Source organism: Genypterus blacodes, unplaced genomic scaffold (assembly GCF_046128005.1).
Source record: "Genypterus blacodes isolate CSIRO-AG114 ecotype Tasmania unplaced genomic scaffold, CSIRO-AGI_Gbla_v1 ptg000073l_1, whole genome shotgun sequence".
Classification (NCBI taxonomy): Eukaryota; Metazoa; Chordata; class Actinopteri; order Ophidiiformes; family Ophidiidae; genus Genypterus; species Genypterus blacodes.
Genome location: NW_027466883.1, coordinates 1,200,220 through 1,219,721, shown reverse-complemented (window position 1 = coordinate 1,219,721; position 19,502 = coordinate 1,200,220). Strand labels below are relative to the sequence as shown.

Genomic DNA, 19,502 nt, shown 5'->3' with positions numbered 1-19,502 from the left:
AGTGTTATTGTCGTGTTGCTGTGTGTGTGTGTGTGTTGATGTGTTGAGGTTGGCTGATGCAGCAGGTGATGAGTCTCTGGGGGTATGGATGCGGGAGATGAGTGAGTATTAGTTTCCATTATTTCCCTGTTTAGTCTACCATTCCTCTGACATCATCAGCCTGCATTAATTGGTGTCAGAGCGACAGGTGGGGATGTCGGCTTTTAGATTTTCCTCTATGTATCGCAGTCACGTGTCCAAATATACAAACATTACCATTGTTTTTGAATATGTAAAAGTGAAATTGTACCGTAATGATATCAGTCCTCAGACACTTAGACACTCAACATCACATATTTATGAATATCGTTTCATATTTCATAAGGTTTTGCAGTATCACAGTACCTGTCATCTGCGTTGTGCAGTATAACCCATACAAAGCAAAATAATAACAAATGCAGTAAATGTTGGTCTGATTATTTATTTTATTTATTATTATTTTAAAGTAGGAAGCAGTACAGACAGCCTGTCATTTGTGAACAAATCGCTAAAATAGCTTGTGTTTGTGTTTTTGTGCTGAATGTTTTTTAGACTACTACAACCAAAATATTTTTTTGGTAGGGGGTGGAGTCTGTAGTTCCTATGGGGACCACCAGCTGAAAGAGGAAGAACTGCATCAAGTTCAGAATCGCTGAGAATATTACCGGAAATTGATTTCCCTTTCAAAATAAAATATGAAACAAAACGTCCCTACGGTCTGAAATGACGTCTTCCAATATCTCTAAACGTAAAACAGTTCCATTTCCTGTTATATGGCAGAAAAAAGATCAGAAAGTCACTTTCGAGGAGTTTGAACCCTAAACTATCTGAACCATTACCCGATATATGATTTTTTTTTAAGATTTTGATCTCTAAGTTTAAACTATCTCTGCTACAATTTGTTCAGACTGACAATGTGTTCGATTTTTGCTCCATTTGAAATAAATCTAGTGGACAGGAACCTGTATGAAGAAACCAAGTAAATAAACTCAACTCTCAGTTCTCTCTGTTTCCCATGTATGAATAGCAATAAACTATAGATACCTCAGCTGTACTGTTATGATTCATTAAGCGAATAAAAATCAATCCTTGCAAAATGATCAAAAAAAACATTGGTCTGCTTATAGCTTTACTACAGAAGCAATAGTTCTCGTATTTATTTTATTTTGAAACGCTCACTCTGAAGTGGTCTTTATTTTGTCGCAATTGACAGTATATAGGACACAGCTGCGGGTTTACACGTACAGTTGTGCTGTAATCATTCACCTCTAAGGTTGGCGTTTGGATGATAAACTCTTTAAATTTGTGACTGGGAAACATCGGAGGACCTTTTGACTGTAAGTAAAGTAGATCCGTTATTATGACAAACAGGAAGTGATTTTAGTGAGATATTACCTAAAATATATTCAAACCTGTTTACCTTTTTCACATTAAGGTGCTTTCATGAGGAAACTTTGCTCGGATCAGAAGATAATGTTATTTATTAATTTTCATATCAAGGAAACCCATACTGCCATTTCCAGCAGCAATATTCATTTTCCTTCATAATCCTTTATTATCATATTGTATTTTTCCTTTCGAGGGTGTTTATTAGTGCAGCACTTTGATTTTATTCCCCTGCTGCAGCCTGTTATTTGTTTTCGCTCCATACCTCCTGTGGGAAATGATCTAATACACCTTGCTTTGCACATGTTAAGTTCTGCAGCCCAACTGTTGGCAGACAGGTGTAATGTTGCGCTCTGAGCACTTACATTTATCTTTTAGGTACTTTAGGAATTAAATCTGAAGGGTTGGGCTCCAATAGCAGGGTGTTCAAACCCAGCCTGAGCTCTGATACCACCATTGCTAGTGTAGATTGACTTTAGAGTTGCATGTAAGCTTATAACAATGATTTATATGAGATAAAAAATAAATAAATGAAAGACTAATTTAATGAAAAGTATAATTGCAAAAACAGCTTTAGCCTCCAGAGGGTTAATGTGATGGAACACCAACCAGAAGTGAGTGAAAGTATTAAATAACAGCTTCACATCAGTCTCTTCTTCTTTGTTTTAAAGCTTTACAGACAGTCCTGCTCCACTGGACGCTGCCTTTTTAGTTTTACCTTCACAACTGGTCCTTTATGAGGATGGAGAAGTACGAGAAGATTGGAAAGATCGGGGAGGGCTCATATGGCGTCGTCTTCAAGTGCAGAAACAAGGACACGGGACAGATTGTCGCCATCAAGAAGTTTGTGGAGTCTGAGGACGATCCCATCATCAAGAAGATCGCACTGAGGGAGATCAGGATGCTGAAGGTAATGGCACACCAGGGGTTAATGTGTGAGGCTCTGTATGTTGTACACTGGAAGCCAGAGTAGACTAATTTTTCCCTCACAGAGAAAATCTAATGGTCTTGGACTTAATTTGAAAGTTTCCTATCATGTAAATGCATGAAATCATGTCTTTGTTCTGCAAAATCTGCAGGCAGTGAGAAGCATTTTTGCAGCTTACGTAGACAAAAACACTCATTCAGTGTAAGTTTTTAAAATAAACCCTGCAGGTTGGAGGTTGGTTCAAAGTGGAGAGCCTCAACTAAAAATATGGATGCGAGTCTCTTAGTGAGGTTGGGCTGGAATCTATTTGTTTGTTGAGAAGGCCTCACTTGACATTATTGTTGTGATTGTCTTTTTGTTTTCAGCTGAGTGACTCTACCTTTGTTGCTGGTGGATGCAAAACAAATATTTTTATAAACAATTTAACGCAGTAGAGTTTAATTTATTGACTTGACTTATGATTTTACTACAGGGTTAGAGTTACACATTATTAGTATTAACGGTGCATTGGTTTGGACACATGGAGGAGCTTTGTATGTGAAATAATAGTAGAAGGTCAGATAATGTTGGAGAAATAATATATCTCGCTTTTATCAAAATATGTTTTATTTTTAAAAGATCATTATTTTGCATATATCCTAGAAATTTTTCAAAAAATAATTTTATTTTGTAATTTTATCAGTTGTATTTTGCAGCTCGATTTTTTTAATTATCATTTGTTATTGTTTTATTTGGTGATTTTTATTTTTTTTGCTGGTCTGCAGATTTCAGTGTAAGTTTCTGCAGGTTTCCTAAGTTTGCTTCAGAAATTGAAGGAAAAAAATGCACAACTAATGTGACAGAAATGTCCAGCAAGTGGGAACATCAGTAATAAGCTGTCATCAACAGTATGATTATTTTGGATAATTTAGGTTTAAAAACAGCATGTCAGACTTTCATTTGGAAGGTTTAGACAACTAGACTTGCTTAACTCCACATTAGTGCTTCAAGCTGTAAAACATTTCTATATCGTGGGACTTTTGCTGTTTATTTCCAGGCTTTAATGGTTTTTCTCAATGATGTTCTGGTGTGTTTGTTCCTTATTGGCCTCCTGCACACCAGGCGCTCATAAATAGGAAAGGATGGGGGCAGGTTGTCAGGGGCAACAGCATGTTTAAGACCATCTGTGAACACTTTTGTTGGTTGCACTCAGTGTTTGATAAGACGTGCAGGTACCCGCCCTGCAGAACAAACCTCACATCTGTCTCTAAAGCTCATCTTACTTGTTATTCATTTTAGGAACAGTGAGATTGATGCAAGTGCATTTGTCTGATGGCTTCAATGTTCACAGACGCCTCAACATGCCTGATTGTGCCTCTGATGTTTGTTTTCTCTGTCTGCAGCAACTGAAACACGCCAACCTGGTCAATCTGATCGAGGTGTTTCGCCGTAAACGGAAACTGCACCTCGTGTTCGAGTACTGCGACCACACCGTCCTCAACGAACTGGACCGTTACCCCAGAGGGTGGGTGTGTGTGTTTACTGGGACCTCTCTGATCTAACAAAGGGACAGTTTCACCAATTGGTGGTCTATTGGTCAATTTAATAGAAAAAATGAAAAATGATCAAAGTGAACAGTATTTTCTTTTTTATCATTAATTTAAACAGCCCTAGCTATATTTACTGTATATTTCTATAGTACACATAGTCACAAAAAAAGTCAGGGACATTGAGTGTTTGGAGTGTAAGGCTTTAAAAAGGGTCAAACCATTTATACGTGTAGTTTAAGGAACTTACTTTAAGGACTTTTTGGTTGGATCAGCACTTCATTTTCACATTCTCTCCAGTTAGAAGTAGAATTCATTGGAAAAAATAATAACTGCCACATCTCCAGATTAGATCCTTTTATGCCAGGCTCATAAATTATCAATCAAACCTTGTACATTTACATTAAATTTACATTTCAGCTTTCCTAATGTGTATTGACCCATAGTGACTATTTGTGTCCAATTTCTTCCCAAAGCGACTTAAGCAGCAACATAAGAATCCTTTATTGGCAGAGTAATATTCAAATGAAAATAATATAAGAAAATGCATAAATGTGTGTCAAAGTCGTGCTAAATGGACGGAACTTAAAGGAGAGCAAACGTAGTGTAAAGCATATTGAGATGTGAGCAGATCCACTCAGTCTTCTTCTCTTAACATAAATCTGGCTCCAGTTTTCTCTTTATTAAACAAAGTGCTGTGTACATTCTATTATTCCTACATTACATCTATGCTTCCCCATACACGCCGCTTTGTCCAGGCCCCGTCGGCGCTACGCTCATCTCCACGGAAGCTGACCTGCTCCTCCTGGAATGTTTACAGTGATGCACTCCCAGAATGCTTTGCTGGCAGCAGCCAGTTGTTGGGACTCTCCGGAGTGTTTTTGCTGTCTGTCCCCCCCTCCTCCCCGTCTCCTGCCCTGGCCTGTAGTCTCCTGCTTCAAAAGAGAGCAAAACAAAGCAGTGGGAGAAGGGATGGAGGTTGTTGTTAATCGGCGGTCACAAGGCTCGATTTAGCCATTTCCACGGTAACACTGATAGATTGATAGATGGTCCCCCTGAATCAACAAAGCCTCACTGTTCAGCGTCGGGGTTCACAATAGTGACAGCAGCAGGACTCTTCACTGTCCTCTAGAGCCGCCTGAGGGAAAGCAAAGCTACAGAGATGATGGGAAATTAGTAAATGAGTCAAATACATTTTTTGATGTCTTGAAATTGTGTTTATAATCATTCTGTAACTGATTGTCTATAGTGATTCCTTAAAGCGGACACATACTGCTTTTACTTATTATTCCTAATTCTTAGATTGTAACAGTGTCAGGACGTTTCTGTTGAACATTGAACAATGATTTTTGATTGGTCCTTCTCTTCTTTAACACATTGATGTCAACTTGAATTTAGCCACCCACACACCTGGTGAGACACACCTTTGAAGTAAGAGAGCCAGTGTTTGGCCAGCATCCATGTTTCACTGTCTGTGGCATTAATGTGGAATGGAATGTTTGTTGTTGCAGAGTTCCTGAGCACCTTGTGAAGAGTATAACCTGGCAGACACTACAAGCCGTCAACTTCTGTCACAAACAAAACGTAAGAGGCTCTGTTTACTGACACTCTTCTTCTTCTACTCTTCCACACCTTCTCCTGGTGTGTTTGTGAATTCCCCTGGTTTCCTCCCTTCTCCAGCTCCCACCAAGCTGCTGCTTTATGGCTCCTTTTTTTTTTTTTTTTTTAACTAGAATTCCTTCCCCATGGCTGACCAGCAGTTAATGTATCACCTAGACACAACAAATGCTGCTAGGGCCCCCCATTGAACTGGGTGGCCAGAATTCACTGTCTTCTTTTACACAAGCCCTTTGTCCCCTGGCGTCCCACCACCACCAGCATCTTCAAACACAACTGCGTCCATATGGTGGATTAATGCATGAAATGATGTTTGTGTCTGGCAGTGCATTCACCGGGACGTGAAGCCAGAGAATATCCTCATCACCAAACACCAAGTCATCAAGCTCTGTGACTTTGGCTTTGCACGGATACTCAGTGAGTCCAGCATTTCTCACAGTGCCACCTAGTGGATTTTACTGCACATAGACACAGACACACAGTAATTTCCCCTTTTTAAGTATTCCATCCGTCTATTCTGTGCACCCGTTTGTCTGGGGTTTGGAGCGTATCCCTAGCAGTTATAAGGCAAGAGACAAATATTAGGGACAAATCCAACATGAGCAGGGGTCAGGGGTCATCCAGAGTCTGTGGTTGTCAATCCTGGTTCTCGAATACCACAACACAACAACCCTCCCCTATTTCCCCTATTGCGTAAATCCTGTGTTAACCAATCAAGGTAAATATGCGGTGCTGGTACTCAAGGTCCAGGATTGCAGTCATATTTGCATTTTTAAAGGAAAAATATTGTAATTGCGTCATTTACATGCTCTGTAGAACAAAATACAAAATTAAGCATGTTTTAAATAAATATGATAATGTGAGGTTTGGCTGTGGTCACGGACATTTTGGATCCCTAAAAATGATTGACAGCCCAATGGGAGGATCAAATGTGTATTTTGTAGTGCCCCACCTGTTCAGCAAACCTACATTGGCTTACATCAGTGTCATTTTGGAGCAATGGAGCAGTTCACAGGTTCCATTCAAAAGCTCTCATATGAATATTTGGCTCCATCCTACACTCCATGATTTTACTGACTCCGTGGTTTTTGTTTCCACTTTCCGCCATCAGCTGGCCCGTGTGACTACTACACAGACTACGTGGCCACACGCTGGTATCGGGCCCCCGAGCTGCTGGTGGGGGACACACAGTACGGCCCTCCTGTGGACGTTTGGGCGATCGGCTGCGTCTTCGCCGAGCTACTGTCCGGGATTCCACTGTGGCCTGGAAAATCTGACATGGATCAGCTGTACCTGATCAGAAGGACCCTGGGTATGCTCATCTCACAACAAAATAACAATCAGAGGGTTGATTGATAACTCCTGAGCCTGTCACCTATACCTCCACCTATGTTTTTAAGATGAATTTCTTGTCCTCTGCAGGAGATCTGACCCCTCGACACCAGCAGGTGTTCAGCAATAACCAGTTCTTCAGCGGCGTTTCCATACCAGAGACACAGGAGATGGTAAGAAGGAAACACAACCCACAACGCATCTGTGTTAAGCTTATCTAATGTCAAAGAAGTGGATATTTTTATTTATCTCTATTAGCTATTACCAGAGATTACCATGGTCCTTCCTGTAAAGACCTTAAGTCAAATAAAAACAGCATTATAAGCACTTGGTAACTTTGTCATATTGTGTTTTCTGTAGGAACCTTTGGAGCAGAAGTATCCAAACCTCTCACACCAAACTCTCAGCCTCATGAAGGTAACAACAACACATTTTACCCTAAATTTAATCTTCTCAGAATCTACATGTTTGACATTGCAAGTTATTCAGAGTAATCAAGGAAAAAGTCAACACAAGCATCCCTGACCTCCCGTGTCTCCCCGTGTTGTTGGGACAGGGGTGTCTCAGGATGGACCCGTCCGAGCGGCTGACCTGCGAGCAGCTCCTGCAGCATCCTTACTTCGACAGTCTACGGGAGAGCACCGCCCGCGACCACGAGCGCTCCAGCAACAAGAGGACACGTTTACCTCGCAAGCACCTCCCACACGTGGTGAGAGCACCAGAGGGACCCACGATCAGACACGTTTGACACACAATGACACAATGTGCTGTTAGGCGTTGATATTAGACTGAAGTTGCATTTACAGGCATCGTCTCATAGGACGAGTGCGTCACACAGACGTTGTTTTAATAATCAGGGTTTCAGGCGGCAGTTTTGGTGTCCAGTGAGTGTTTTGATCCATTCATTCTTGAGGATACCTGGAAATCTTAGGTGTAATAATCAACATTTAAACTAAGGTACTAAATATTGCGTGGCAGTAGCTTTGGTACAAAAACATCCATATTGCTGTTTAGTTTGTTTTAGAATTTTGTAAAATATACCCTACATCTACAACAAATAATTAAGGAAACAGGTTGAGGCTTATTGTGTATATATGGACTGAATATTGTTCCATGACCTCCCTAGATGCTAAAATACTTTAATTTTTGCAAACATTTATTGCCCTTCAGTAACCGTTTGTATCTTTCCTCCCTCCAGTATTTGCCACAGCTCACCAGCAGCGGCCTCTTTCCAGCTCTGGACAACAAGAAATATTACAACAACCTGCGCAAGTTCAACTATCACCTCCCAAACATCTAAACTTCACTCAATTCATCTCTGAAACACCGTCAAAGCAACACTCAGACTGTTTCCTGACCGAAGCAGATCCCGGCAACAAAAAGGATGAAACTGCTTTTGGGAATTTCTTCCTCTTTCCACATGGAGCGTCTCTCGATGTTGATGTCTATGCACTACTCCCAACACGCTGCCTAAAACACACACACAAACACACACACGGACGGTTGGTGTATGTATGTTGCCGATGTTTCAAGCTGATGCTGTTGCATTTTGTATAGCAACGTTTTATTTATGACAAAGAGCAAATCTGCTGCTCTGCTTTTAGCTGCCGAGTAGACTTGAGGGGAAACACACACACACACACACACACACACACACACACACACACACACACACACACACACACACACACACACACACACACACACACACACACACACACACACACACACACACACACACACACACTGCCTTGCCTGGTTTGCCAAATGTATTTTTATATGATGATAGACTCTGTGAGAGTGACACGTCTTTGGTAGGTTGCATTTGATGTCTCACTGTCTCATGTGAGTTATAATGTAGGACGCAAAACTTTGACCTTTTTGAAAATATTTATTGAAGTCAGGAGTGAATATAGTTGAACATAACATTTTATCCTCTTTTACCAGCACATAACAGGAAGTTTGCAACAAATGAACTCATTATATCTGGAACATTGGTGCTAAGGATGCTGACAGTCTGTCCTCTGTCTGTCTGTCTGTCTGTCTTTATGTCTGTCTGTCCTCGTATATTTGACAAAATGCCAAAAATATTCTGCGAAGATTCTCTCCTGATTTCGGGAATTTCTCTTGAATTTTTCTATTTGTGCATTTAATAACCTAAATGTTGAGAGCATGACAACCTATAGAATTATTATTCTATCAACAACAAAAAATAAACAGTTCAAAGTGCAAAGTTTACTGTCTTATATCTTTCAAGCCTAAGCTGTCGGTCATTCCCACACACATGTATGTTGCAATTAGTTGCAACATACATACATAGATGTTATAAACATGTTTCTGTCAAATGTTTTGCATATTAAATGATAAAAGCCATGCATGCCCCATCTTTGATTACTTTATGATTATGACTTTTGAAATGCAAAACCTAAATAAAAACCTCCAAAGCGTCTCTATCTTACATCTCAAACACCTTAAAAAAAATAAATCACTCCAGGTCCAGTGTGATGTCCAGATGTGGAAGTGCCGTCTGCAGTCTTTCAACTGTCGTCTGTTTATCTTTAATCCCGGGAAGATCACTGAGAAACAGACGCTCCAGATTCCTGCAATCAATGGAAAGAATGTTCAAAAATGACATTAGTGAATGATTTGGCAAATTAGTCAGGAGAAATTAAAGCAGATACTGTCTCTCTGATAGATAGATAGATAGATAGATATACAAGCTATAAACCATTCAGAAGGTGAACACGTCCCCTATAACTGTACATTCACATTTTGCTGCAGCTCCACCTACAGGCCAAGCGCCTAAAGGTGCAGAATAGCAAACGCTGTACATGCCAGAGATTTGTTTTGCAATCGCATGACGCATTCAAGAGTTACAGCAGTTAAATACAGCCTGACCCCAGAAAATAAAGAACAGCACAGGAAACTAAATTCAGGCTGATCCCAAATATGTTATTTACTAAATCTGATCTGAAAAAGGTCAAAGAATTTAGTTTCTGTGTGTTGTGGATTTGAATTTACAGGTGAAATGCTTCATTAATGGCCACTTGGTGAGGACCTTTGTCCATGCGTAACCTTTCACCAATTTCCTACTAACTTTCCCCGAGACAAACAAGACCTAAATAATGACTAAATAAACACTCACCTCAGTCTGTGCAGGGCGATGATGCCCTTATCACTGACGTTTCCACATGTCACCACCTCCATCATGGACAAAGTCTGCTGCAGATTCTCTATGGAGCTCAGCCTCTCCAGACAGGCGTCCTCGATATAAATACACTTATTGAACTTGATTTCCTCCAGATGCTTTAATTCATCTAAAGAAAAAGAAACAACAAAAACACTTTACAGTCAAAACACATTAAAAAAAGTTTGTGGTGACACAAGGTCATTGACAGAGTGTGATCTGTGTGTGCCTGGTGTGTGTTCCTGGTGTAAAACACCCCGATCACTTGCGTCACATTTGAATATTCCGTCTGGGACAGATGTACTTTCACCCTCGACTTTCCCTTCTTGTTAACACAAAAGAGAGTCACATTCAGGTGAACTATCCAGGTCGAGTTTGAGTTAATCATTAATGCAAAATCACACTAACTGCAAAGCTTTTAGTTTTATAAAAGTGCTGGAGATAAACTAGAGCAATTGCTATTAATGTTGTTAGACACCGTAAAATTGTCCTGGTGAAGATTTTGCCAAACAACAGCAAGTTTTCAAATCTATTGGATGGAAGACGATAAGCAAACATTTTCTACAACAAAGAATGAAAATAAGACACAGGAAAGGCCACAAGAACAACTTAAACATGACATTGTAAACACTGACCCAGATAGTCAAACCCTTTGTACATGATGCAGGATTCAGTAGCATCAATGGCTTGGATCTTGTATCTGCCCAGAGTCCCAGTTGGCAGTGCGTTATAGTCATGATGCCAGCGATCGAAACCCTGGAACTTTGCTTTGGCTCCGCATCTCAGCAGCCACTCTGCTGCGGCCCGGTCTGGACCAACAGCTCTGATGCGCTCATAGTCCACCCTGCGTAAAAGAGAGATGATCAGCTGGCACTCAGACTGCAGTAATGAGACGGCATATTTTAGGCAAATTAAAGGTTGACAAACTGGATTTTCTTTCTGTTTATGACAACATGCAGCAACATAAACCAGAGCAATGTAATATATGTATTGTATATACAGTAATGCAAAAAGTCTACAGAGATAAAGAAAATTATCTCAAGCCGTGAAAGCATTTCATAAATCCAAGATTAATGGATGAAGTCCATTTTAGATAACTGTGGCCTCTAAAACTGTGTTGTGTTTCATACTGACGGCAGGATTGTGCATGCAATGATGGATTTTGGAGGCTGATACAGATAAATGAGTGTTTAAAGAAACAGTATATAAAATACACCTCATGTTAAGTTATTATACGACACAGAACCAACAACTTTTAGAAATAGGGATTAGCTGATCAGTATTTTCTTGGATATTATGTTAAGTGTCTTCTACATCTCACTCAATGTTTATGATTCCGTGAGGTGTACAGGAGAAGTCAAAGCATTAAATAGAGCAAGATAGAATAAACCTCCGGATAAAAACGTATAAGGTGAGTTAGTATGTGGTACTTGAACGTCTCACATGTTGAACACTGCATTGAGCCAACCCCAGAAGTGCCTCTTCTGACGCACTGCTGTCTGCGCGGCCTTCGACAAAAGCTTCATGTCTCCTATCTGAAAGATGAACAAACCCGTAAAAATAAAAATGCGTAGCATTGATTGTCAACTCAGAAAATTGTTAAAACAGCCGGGAAATAATCTAAAGCTCACCTGTCCTCAAACACATCGGCTGTTTACATCCCCTTCATTGCAGTGACCTTTGACTCGTTTACGTCACAAAAACGTGCCCTCGGATTGGCTCACCGCCTGCGCCAAGCGTCGCGGTGGGCGGGCCTTACGTCATGGAACAGGCAAGAGAGTGGGGATGGGAGGCTAACAAGCAGCAAGAAGGGGGAGGAAACACACAGCAAAACACTCTGGGAGATCCAAAGGGCTAGTGTGTGATGTTCGAACTCATGTGAGGAGGTTCTGACACGCTGTGATCATGATCCGGACACTGAGCGGAGCGTCTTTTGCGGCTGTTTTTGCAGCACAGCCGAAAGTGCTGCAGAGCGTAATAGCCAGGCAGCTACACAGGTAAGAGCGGAAGAGGGAGGAGTGTGTTGTTCTCAGGGTGGGCACGTAAAGTTGTCGGGATCCCTTTTTAATTCGACACTTTTTCAGATAAAGTTGCAAACTGCGCCAGGGAATCGGATCCCTGCATTGTTTACTTAACCTGAATTGACCCCAATCATTGCCAAGGACGTTCAGCACCACGCCGCTTTGCGTAACATTGCTGTAGTCTGCATGACTTAATACGCACACATCGTTTACTCAACCATATGTAAGTTCCGTATCCGTGTGCAGGTACACCCGCAATCTGTTACTGTATGTATGGTTTGCATGCATGTAGTTGAATTGAAGTAAACGCAACTTCAAGTGTGACGTCATTTCTTTATCAATAATGCGAGTACAGTAATCATCAGGTGACGACACGCAACACCACGCTGCAGAACTGACCAATACGCCAATATCAGTCAATCAATCAATGAAACTACTAATTTTTCTGATCACATTTACGAGTGCCATGAATACTGATGCATTATAAGCTTACAAATACCTTGATAAAGTCTAATGACATAGAAATATACATGCACAGTAAGTAGTAAGTAAGAAAAAATAGCTATTGTTTTTTTCTGGTAAGGATCGATCAAATTTCATTATTACATAATTGTGAAAAGTGTATTGTTCACAACCCTCTACAATGTGATCTGCAGCTGTAGCATGTGTTTCACATTAGCCGTTCAAAGAACACAGTGGTATGCAGCTTATGTAATGGGGCCATTTCCTGTCAGCTTTAAACTCTGAGAGATAACTGTTATTCTTCCCTGATCGATAGCATGATCTTCTGTTTTCGGGTCACACACACACTAGCACATATACAGTAGTGAAACAAGCCTTACACAAAAATATAGGGAAGGAAACCAAACTTATAACACGTTATTGCAGAACAGATAATATGTCTCCTCCCACATTTGCCACCCAAAAGTTCTGCTAAACAACCAAAATCAATCCTCAGAGAATCATATAAAGAACAATACACCATGAAATTCATTCTTTTTCTCCTTCTTCCTGTTTGCCACACAATGAACAATGTCCTTCTTCGTCTAGTGTAACATTAAACTTTAGGCGTTAACACTTTTAATGATGTTTGGCAACTTCTCCATCTTTTTGAATGAGGCCAGCAACAGATGGAGGCACAATGGAATCACTTACTGAATTTACTAAATGACCAAGTTCAAGTTTAAGCAAGAAAAGCTGTACAAGTTTCTACAAGTTCTAGTCGTCTCACTCTTGATATAGGAGTTCACACCAGAGCCTTCAGACTGACGCTTTGCCTGAGGAATACCTTATAGGAGCATCAATCAAACCCTTCTTTAAGAGATCATATAGGTTGAGCTGCTCACTGATGCTCCACTGCTGTTTTTCACATTCACGGTTTCGTCCTGGTTTGAGTTTTATGTTCCCTCTCTTCTTGCCTGGTTCCAATTCTCTGAAATGAAAACAAGATGCACTGCTGACCCAGAATTTTCTGCAGAGCCTGGAGACCCCTTAAGTTTACTGGAACATTTTGTTCTTCTGGCCCTGTTATTGGTTATTTTTATGCATTCATATTTGCAATGATCCTCTTGTGTAGTAATCTGAGAGAGTCATTGCAGTTTAGACTGTGACCCTCACATATTAGTCTGAGGCAAATAGGTTTTTGGTGAATTGCTGTGTTGGTTGTTCATACAGATTTACAGGACCGGTTGGACATTGAACCAACGACCTAATTATTCCTCCCTGTACTTTTTTGTGGCTGTAAAAACCTGTTTGTTGTCTTCCAGTGCGTATGACGTGGCCGTGGTGGGCGGCGGCATCGTGGGTCTGGCCACAGCCAGGGAGCTGATCCTACGACACCCCACACTCAGCTTTGTTCTGCTGGAGAAAGAAAAGGAGCTCTGTGAGTTTAGGTTTGGAGGAGGATGGAGATTTATTTACCAAAGAAAAAAATGACACACTTTCACACAATTTCAAAAGAAGATAAATACTTGAAGTAATTGTCTGTTTTATTTGGTTTTTAGTTGAATGTGTGTGTGTGTGTGTGTGTGTGTGTGTGTGTGTGTGTGTGTGTGTGTGTGTGTGTGTGTGTGTGTGTGTGTGTGTGTGTGTGTGTGTGTGTGTGTGTGTGTGTGTGTGTGTGTGTGTGTGTGTGTGTGTGTGTGTGTGTGTGTGTGTGTGTGTGTGTGTGTGTGTGTGTGTGTGTTTCACTGGTATTAGCAGATTTCACCGTCCTTCTGGTTATTCTGAACTTTGTAGGGTTTTCTCCAGGGTTTTCTCCTTCAAACATGATTGCTGACTAGTCCTCATTGGTTCTGAGTGTTAGTGTTCAGCCATGTAGAAGTATTTACCGTTACTTTCAGGAATATTATTAACATTATTGTTGTTGTTGTGGTCGTCGTTGTTGACTTTTCAGCCCTGACTGCCTGGAAGTTTTGCAACTTTTCACTGACATTGCTTAATAACTCCCACATTTTCCAAACATAATGACGAAATAAGAATCTGCACCCATTTCTCGTTAATGAGATATACAAAATGATGAAAAGCTGTTACTGACAGCTGTGACTCAGGTATACGACTCTGTGTAACTAAAGCAATAGATCAACAGGGTTTGGTGTGAGAGGCAGGACTTTGCATTCTGCAGTGAAAAACAAAAGTGCCAATCTTTCCACTAAAAATAGCCTCAGTAGCCCAGAATACAAGGCTGCACTTACACGTACGCCTGTGTTTACTAACTAACCAAGTTGTCAGCTGACTGTCATAACAAAATAACCCCTGGAATGTATTCAACATGACAGATTTATGATATTAATAACTGCATCTCAGAGCGGATTCTTTGCTGTGCATCTCCAGTCGCTGTTCTTCATCTTTCTCTCTGTCTTATATGGCTTCTTTTTAATCACCAGCTGTACACCAGAGTGGGCACAACAGTGGAGTCATTCACAGTGGAATTTACTACACCCCGGGCTCCCTGAAGGCTCGCCTGTGTGTGCGAGGAGCCACTTTAGCCTACGAGTACTGCGAGAAGAAAGGACTCCCTTACAACCGATGTGGAAAGGTCTGCCTCCTGTTTTTACCAACTATGATTTTATAGCAGAGTCACGCTGGGTGATGCTCTGAAGCTGCTCAGCTGACACAAGGCCACACAACTCAAGCATACAGGCACATTATTTTGGAGCTTTTGTGCAATTAGGGACAAAACACACAAGTATTTGTTTGATAATGTATTTATCCTATGGTACACCAGATATCAGGAACTTAATGACATTTATTGACTAAATGATAATGCCATTACAAGTTCTCTGATCTCTGAGGGACGTCTTTAAATCGATATTACATTTACAATTTCTATTAAATGTTCGATTTACAGCCATATGACACATGGAAAACATTAAATAATCCCATTGAAGACCATCGAAGTAGCTCTGGTAAATGACATCAACACCTGATTGTTGTCAAGTTTTAATAAGATAAGATAACTAATAGACCAATCATCATTGCACGTGTACTGGCCCATTGTGGAAAGAAATCAATATTGCTGATGCTTATTCAGATATTGAAGAGTGAGCATGTGTTATAACTTCGGAACGCATGTTTAGGGGAGCTTGTTGTTCTCATAGTCTTTATAATCCAGAGATCAATTTTAAGGGTCTTTCAGTACTGATCAACTATTTCCTCCCTTCCTCCTCCAGCTCATCGTGGCCGTGGAGCAGGAGGAGATACCCAGGCTGCAAGCTCTGTACCAGCGCGGCCTGCAGAACAACGTGCGCGACCTCAGCATCATCGACGCGAAGGCGATCCGAGAGCGAGAGCCGTACTGCAGGGTAAGAGACTCTGAGACACTGTGTGTTTTTACTGTGACGGAAGAAAAGATGGCATTGAATGCTTACGGTGTGTTGTCCTGTCAGGGTATAATGGCCTTGGATTCACCTTACACTGGCATTGTGGACTGGAGGCTGGTCGCTCTCACGTATGGCAAGGATTTTGAAGAGGCAGGCGGGACAGTGGTAACCGAAGCTGAGGTCGATGACATCTCAATGGTGAAGGAGAGCCCAGCTGGCAGCACTGATGGTAACAAATAGACGTCTGGCATCAGTGCATCAACACAGTCTGAGCAAAACAAGAGCTTTCAAGTTAAATTTTTCAGTATTGTAACCAAAACAGCAGAACAAAACAAATCAAATGAATATAATACTTAATGGACACACAGATTTGAAAATATTTTTTTGGATGCACACTATGTTTTGAATTTGCTTTCAAGTCGCTGCAATTCCACCTTCATACAAATCCTCCTTCCCATTTTCAGGAATGAAATATCCAATAGCCGTCAGAGATAAAAAGGTAAGACGATTACACACGTGCGACCATCTGAAGTCATCGTTACGTCCATCTCTGGCATCGCTCAGCTGTGTTGTTTGCACAGGGTAACGAGGTGCGGTGCCGTTACGTCCTCACCTGCGGGGGCCTGTACTCGGACCGCCTGTCACAGATATCCGGATGCAGTCGGGAGCCAAGGATCGTCCCCTTCAGAGGCGACTATTTGGTCCTGAAGCCAGAGAAGCACTATCTGGTCAAAGGCAATATTTACCCTGTAAGTCCACTAAAGAGCCCACTTAAGTCACGCACACTTCTCCAGCTGTATTATCCACATCAATCATTTCACCTTCACATGTTTCTTGTTGCATAAACCACCTCTGTTGCGTTTGGAGACTTTAGCGACCCCTAGTGGCAGTAGGAGATAATGATTCAAATTTAAAAGTTTATTGGACTCTGATACCAAGAAATCATGTGATATGAGATCAGTAAGGAGCGGTTTACTGGCTGGTGTGGGCAGAAATAATTGACAGTATGAAGCTCTGTTCCATCCCTGCTTGAAGATAGTATGAATATCATTAAGAGCAGGTTCATAACATCCTTTAAATTATTCATTGTGACCTCAGTGTAGGGACAGGGAAGAGCAATGAGAATTCACCTTGTGTGGCTTCACGTGCTTGTATAGACTCGGGAAATGCATTCATCATTTTGCTTATCCATTACTTTTGATTGATTGATTTGATTTTGTTTCTGACTCTAGGTCCCTGATCCTCGCTTTCCCTTCCTTGGAGTTCACTTCACTCCACGGATGGATGGAAGCGTTTGGCTCGGCCCAAATGCTGTCCTAGCCTTCAAAAGGGAAGGCTACAAAGTGTACGACTTCAACATGCGAGACTTTGCAGATGCGCTCTCTTTCAGGTAGCATTATGGATGCATCCTCTCATTTGTGAAAAGATTAGAAAATGCTCTGAATATTATGATTATTGCTGTGTAAGTGTTGCCTGATTCATATTTTATAATAATGTAATTTTTTTTATCTACAGGGGTCTTCAGAGACTTGTGTTGAAGAATGTAACGTATGGGCTTGGGGAGATGTATAGAGGCATTTTCATTGGTGCACAGATTAAACTCCTGCAGAAGTACATTCCTGAAATCTCTGTGAAAGACGTACTCAGGTACAGCAAGATTATAAAGGCTTGATTACTATGGAAATACATATCACTCCCTTACAAATTTGAAACATACATGTATGTGTGCAAGCAGGCCTGTGCATTACATCACGATTGAACACTGTTTTCTACGATCCTGGTTATTTCCTCTCCAGGGGTCCAGCAGGAGTTCGAGCTCAGGCTCTGGACCGCCAAGGGAACCTCGTGGACGACTTTGTCTTTGACGGAGGGGTTGGAGATGTGGGGAGTCGTGTGCTCCATGTGCGTAATGCTCCCTCGCCAGCTGCCACCTCATCCCTGGCCATCGGTGAAATGATTGCAGATGAGGTGGAGAGTCGCTTCTCGCTGTAGAGGAGGAGAATAGTGCCAAAGAACTGGGCTTGGAAAAGAAACTTCAAAGCTGTATCGACCCGCACTACCTCAGCATCTACAGGGCAGAAACCAAAACACACAAAATGTCAATGAATTCACTTGATCACAGTTTTCAGACTTACTGCAAGTAAGTTTAGTTTTTATGTTTACACCACCATGTTGAGATAAAAAAGCTGTAACACATTTTGCTGCATTACATTGTAGTCATGAGTAACTATTAACTAGTAACTACTACAGGACAGTAAACTCCCACCCAGCCACAAGAATGATCTCTGTGGTTTGAACATTACATAGCCTCTTTTATATGTATGAACTGTTTCAAATCTCAAATGCTAATGCCAGGAACAGGCAATATGTGAGCATTTAATCAACCACTATATGGGGGAGAAATCATTTATCTCATTTTGGAAATACATTCTTCATGTATTCAATGTATACATTGAAGTGCAATGGTTATTGTGTGAGGTGTGTCATTTCAGAGACTTTTGTTTATGGGGTGTTGAATGCTTGTAATTCATGTATTCTTTCTGTGATTACACACCAGGTAAAGGAATTGTTTTTGCCATAACTACATATTTTAAACTTGAAAATAAACTGAGGTCTGTCTTATGCTATGAGATTTTTAATGGGGGCATTCTTTAGTCCATTAATTTGAATGCATTTGCAATTGTTGAGCCTTGCTTGCATTCCTGATGGAACTCAGTCACTTTCTCCACAAGGGGGCAGACTGAAGGAAAGGAACGCTTGAAAGTATGAGATCAATTTGAAGCCATAGCTACAGGCAGAACTACATTTTCTGCTGTCAATTCTTGTATAATGACATGACATAAATTAAATTTTTGCATTAATTTTGTATTCTGCAGTATGTATTCTTTATGTTTTAATGTACTGCACTGCTTTGTCCTGCACGCACGATTTTAGAAGAAATATTTGCTTTGGATTTTGGGACATTTGTAGATTTTTATTTAAAGTAATAACATTATTGGCTTCAATCCTTATAAATCTTTCGCATGGCGGAACATTGAACTTGTCATTACAGGTAAAGCACAAGGTCATTAACAGCGTAAATGATGGCTCAGTTCCATTTAGGTGTGTCAAGAATACCACGACCTTACTACCGACACGCCTAAATGCAATGGAATGGAATGCAACCAGTATGCAACCATTTATTAATTCCACCTGTGCCTTTCGTCCTATGGGAAGGTTCTATTATATTTCTGTTATGGGAGCAACAGAATTCTCCAGAATAGTGTAAAACAAATCATAGAAAATACATGAATAAATATCAAGCCTTGTGCAAATCAAAAATCGAAGAACCACCTCAGAAACAAATAATAATTAACCCATTTCATTTGTAAATAATTTGCCACATAGACAGAACAGTTCACTGGTCATCTGGATTACCACCACGGGGGCTTCAGGTACTACCAGTGGTACACATACCACAGTTTGAGAACTCATGACCTAGAGATATGAGTTGGATGGATATATCTTAAAATGTATAGATACACACCCCCCAAAAATCAGGGAGAAGATGTAACAGGCTTTAATTCAGTCTATATTTAACTTAAAGCATATCAGAACATTAAGGACGTAACATAAATAAAAGAAACAAAATATACCTACAATATAATACAATTAATAATACAATAT

General features: G+C 40.7%; 3 protein-coding genes across 4 annotated transcripts; 2 read left to right on the top strand and 1 right to left on the bottom strand.

Annotated features, from left to right (window-relative positions):
* The first annotated feature begins 14 nt into the window (after positions 1–14).
* cdkl1 (cyclin dependent kinase like 1 (CDC2 related kinase)) lies at positions 15–8,688 on the top strand. Of its 2 annotated transcripts, none has more exons than XM_076157564.1 (10): positions 15–101; positions 2,076–2,314; positions 3,715–3,836; positions 5,370–5,442; positions 5,802–5,892; positions 6,587–6,787; positions 6,898–6,980; positions 7,168–7,224; positions 7,364–7,516; positions 8,006–8,688. In XM_076157564.1, the coding sequence occupies exons 2-10, from the start codon at positions 2,141–2,143 to the stop codon at positions 8,105–8,107; spliced, it is 1,056 nt and encodes a 351-aa protein (XP_076013679.1). In that variant the 5' UTR covers positions 15–101; positions 2,076–2,140; the 3' UTR covers positions 8,108–8,688. The 2 variants fall into 2 exon arrangements, with proteins under 2 accessions (XP_076013679.1, XP_076013680.1); XM_076157565.1 differs by lacking the exon at positions 15–101 and adding an exon at positions 1,188–1,355.
* Positions 8,685–11,720, bottom strand: dmac2l (distal membrane arm assembly component 2 like). Its single transcript, XM_076157566.1, has 5 exons — positions 11,626–11,720; positions 11,438–11,529; positions 10,630–10,838; positions 9,953–10,124; positions 8,685–9,407 (listed from the first exon to the last, which is right to left on the bottom strand). Exons 2-5 carry the CDS (start codon positions 11,518–11,520, stop codon positions 9,293–9,295), a joined length of 579 nt encoding a protein of 192 aa, XP_076013681.1. The 5' UTR covers positions 11,521–11,529; positions 11,626–11,720; the 3' UTR covers positions 8,685–9,292.
* A 44-nt stretch (positions 11,721–11,764) lies between these two features.
* On the top strand, positions 11,765–18,463 carry l2hgdh (L-2-hydroxyglutarate dehydrogenase). Its single transcript, XM_076157563.1, has 10 exons — positions 11,765–11,991; positions 13,782–13,897; positions 14,901–15,052; positions 15,687–15,818; positions 15,903–16,065; positions 16,301–16,335; positions 16,418–16,585; positions 17,069–17,226; positions 17,352–17,483; positions 17,633–18,463. The coding sequence occupies exons 1-10, from the start codon at positions 11,900–11,902 to the stop codon at positions 17,826–17,828; spliced, it is 1,344 nt and encodes a 447-aa protein (XP_076013678.1). The 5' UTR covers positions 11,765–11,899; the 3' UTR covers positions 17,829–18,463.
* Positions 18,464–19,502: the final 1,039 nt, after the last annotated feature.

What these genes read in the sequence shown, in the direction of transcription:
- cdkl1 (XM_076157564.1), top strand. Translation starts at nt 2,141, where the DNA reads ATGAGGATGGAGAAGTACGAGAAGATTGGAAAGATCGGGGAGGGCTCA. An exon ending in TGGCTTTGCACGGATACTCA is followed by an intron (nt 5,893 to 6,586) that starts GTGAGTCCAGCA and finishes TTCCGCCATCAG; the next exon opens with CTGGCCCGTGTGACTACTAC. An exon ending in AAACTCTCAGCCTCATGAAG is followed by an intron (nt 7,225 to 7,363) that starts GTAACAACAACA and finishes TTGTTGGGACAG; the next exon opens with GGGTGTCTCAGGATGGACCC.
- dmac2l (XM_076157566.1), bottom strand. Translation starts at nt 11,520, where the DNA reads ATGAAGCTTTTGTCGAAGGCCGCGCAGACAGCAGTGCGTCAGAAGAGG. An exon ending in CTCAATGCAGTGTTCAACAT is followed by an intron (nt 10,839 to 11,437) that starts GTGAGACGTTCA and finishes TCTTTTACGCAG; the next exon opens with GGTGGACTATGAGCGCATCA. An exon ending in CAAAGGGTTTGACTATCTGG is followed by an intron (nt 10,125 to 10,629) that starts GTCAGTGTTTAC and finishes CTTTTTCTTTAG; the next exon opens with ATGAATTAAAGCATCTGGAG.
- l2hgdh (XM_076157563.1), top strand. Translation starts at nt 11,900, where the DNA reads ATGATCCGGACACTGAGCGGAGCGTCTTTTGCGGCTGTTTTTGCAGCA. An exon ending in CTTACAACCGATGTGGAAAG is followed by an intron (nt 15,053 to 15,686) that starts GTCTGCCTCCTG and finishes TTCCTCCTCCAG; the next exon opens with CTCATCGTGGCCGTGGAGCA. An exon ending in TAGCCGTCAGAGATAAAAAG is followed by an intron (nt 16,336 to 16,417) that starts GTAAGACGATTA and finishes TTGTTTGCACAG; the next exon opens with GGTAACGAGGTGCGGTGCCG.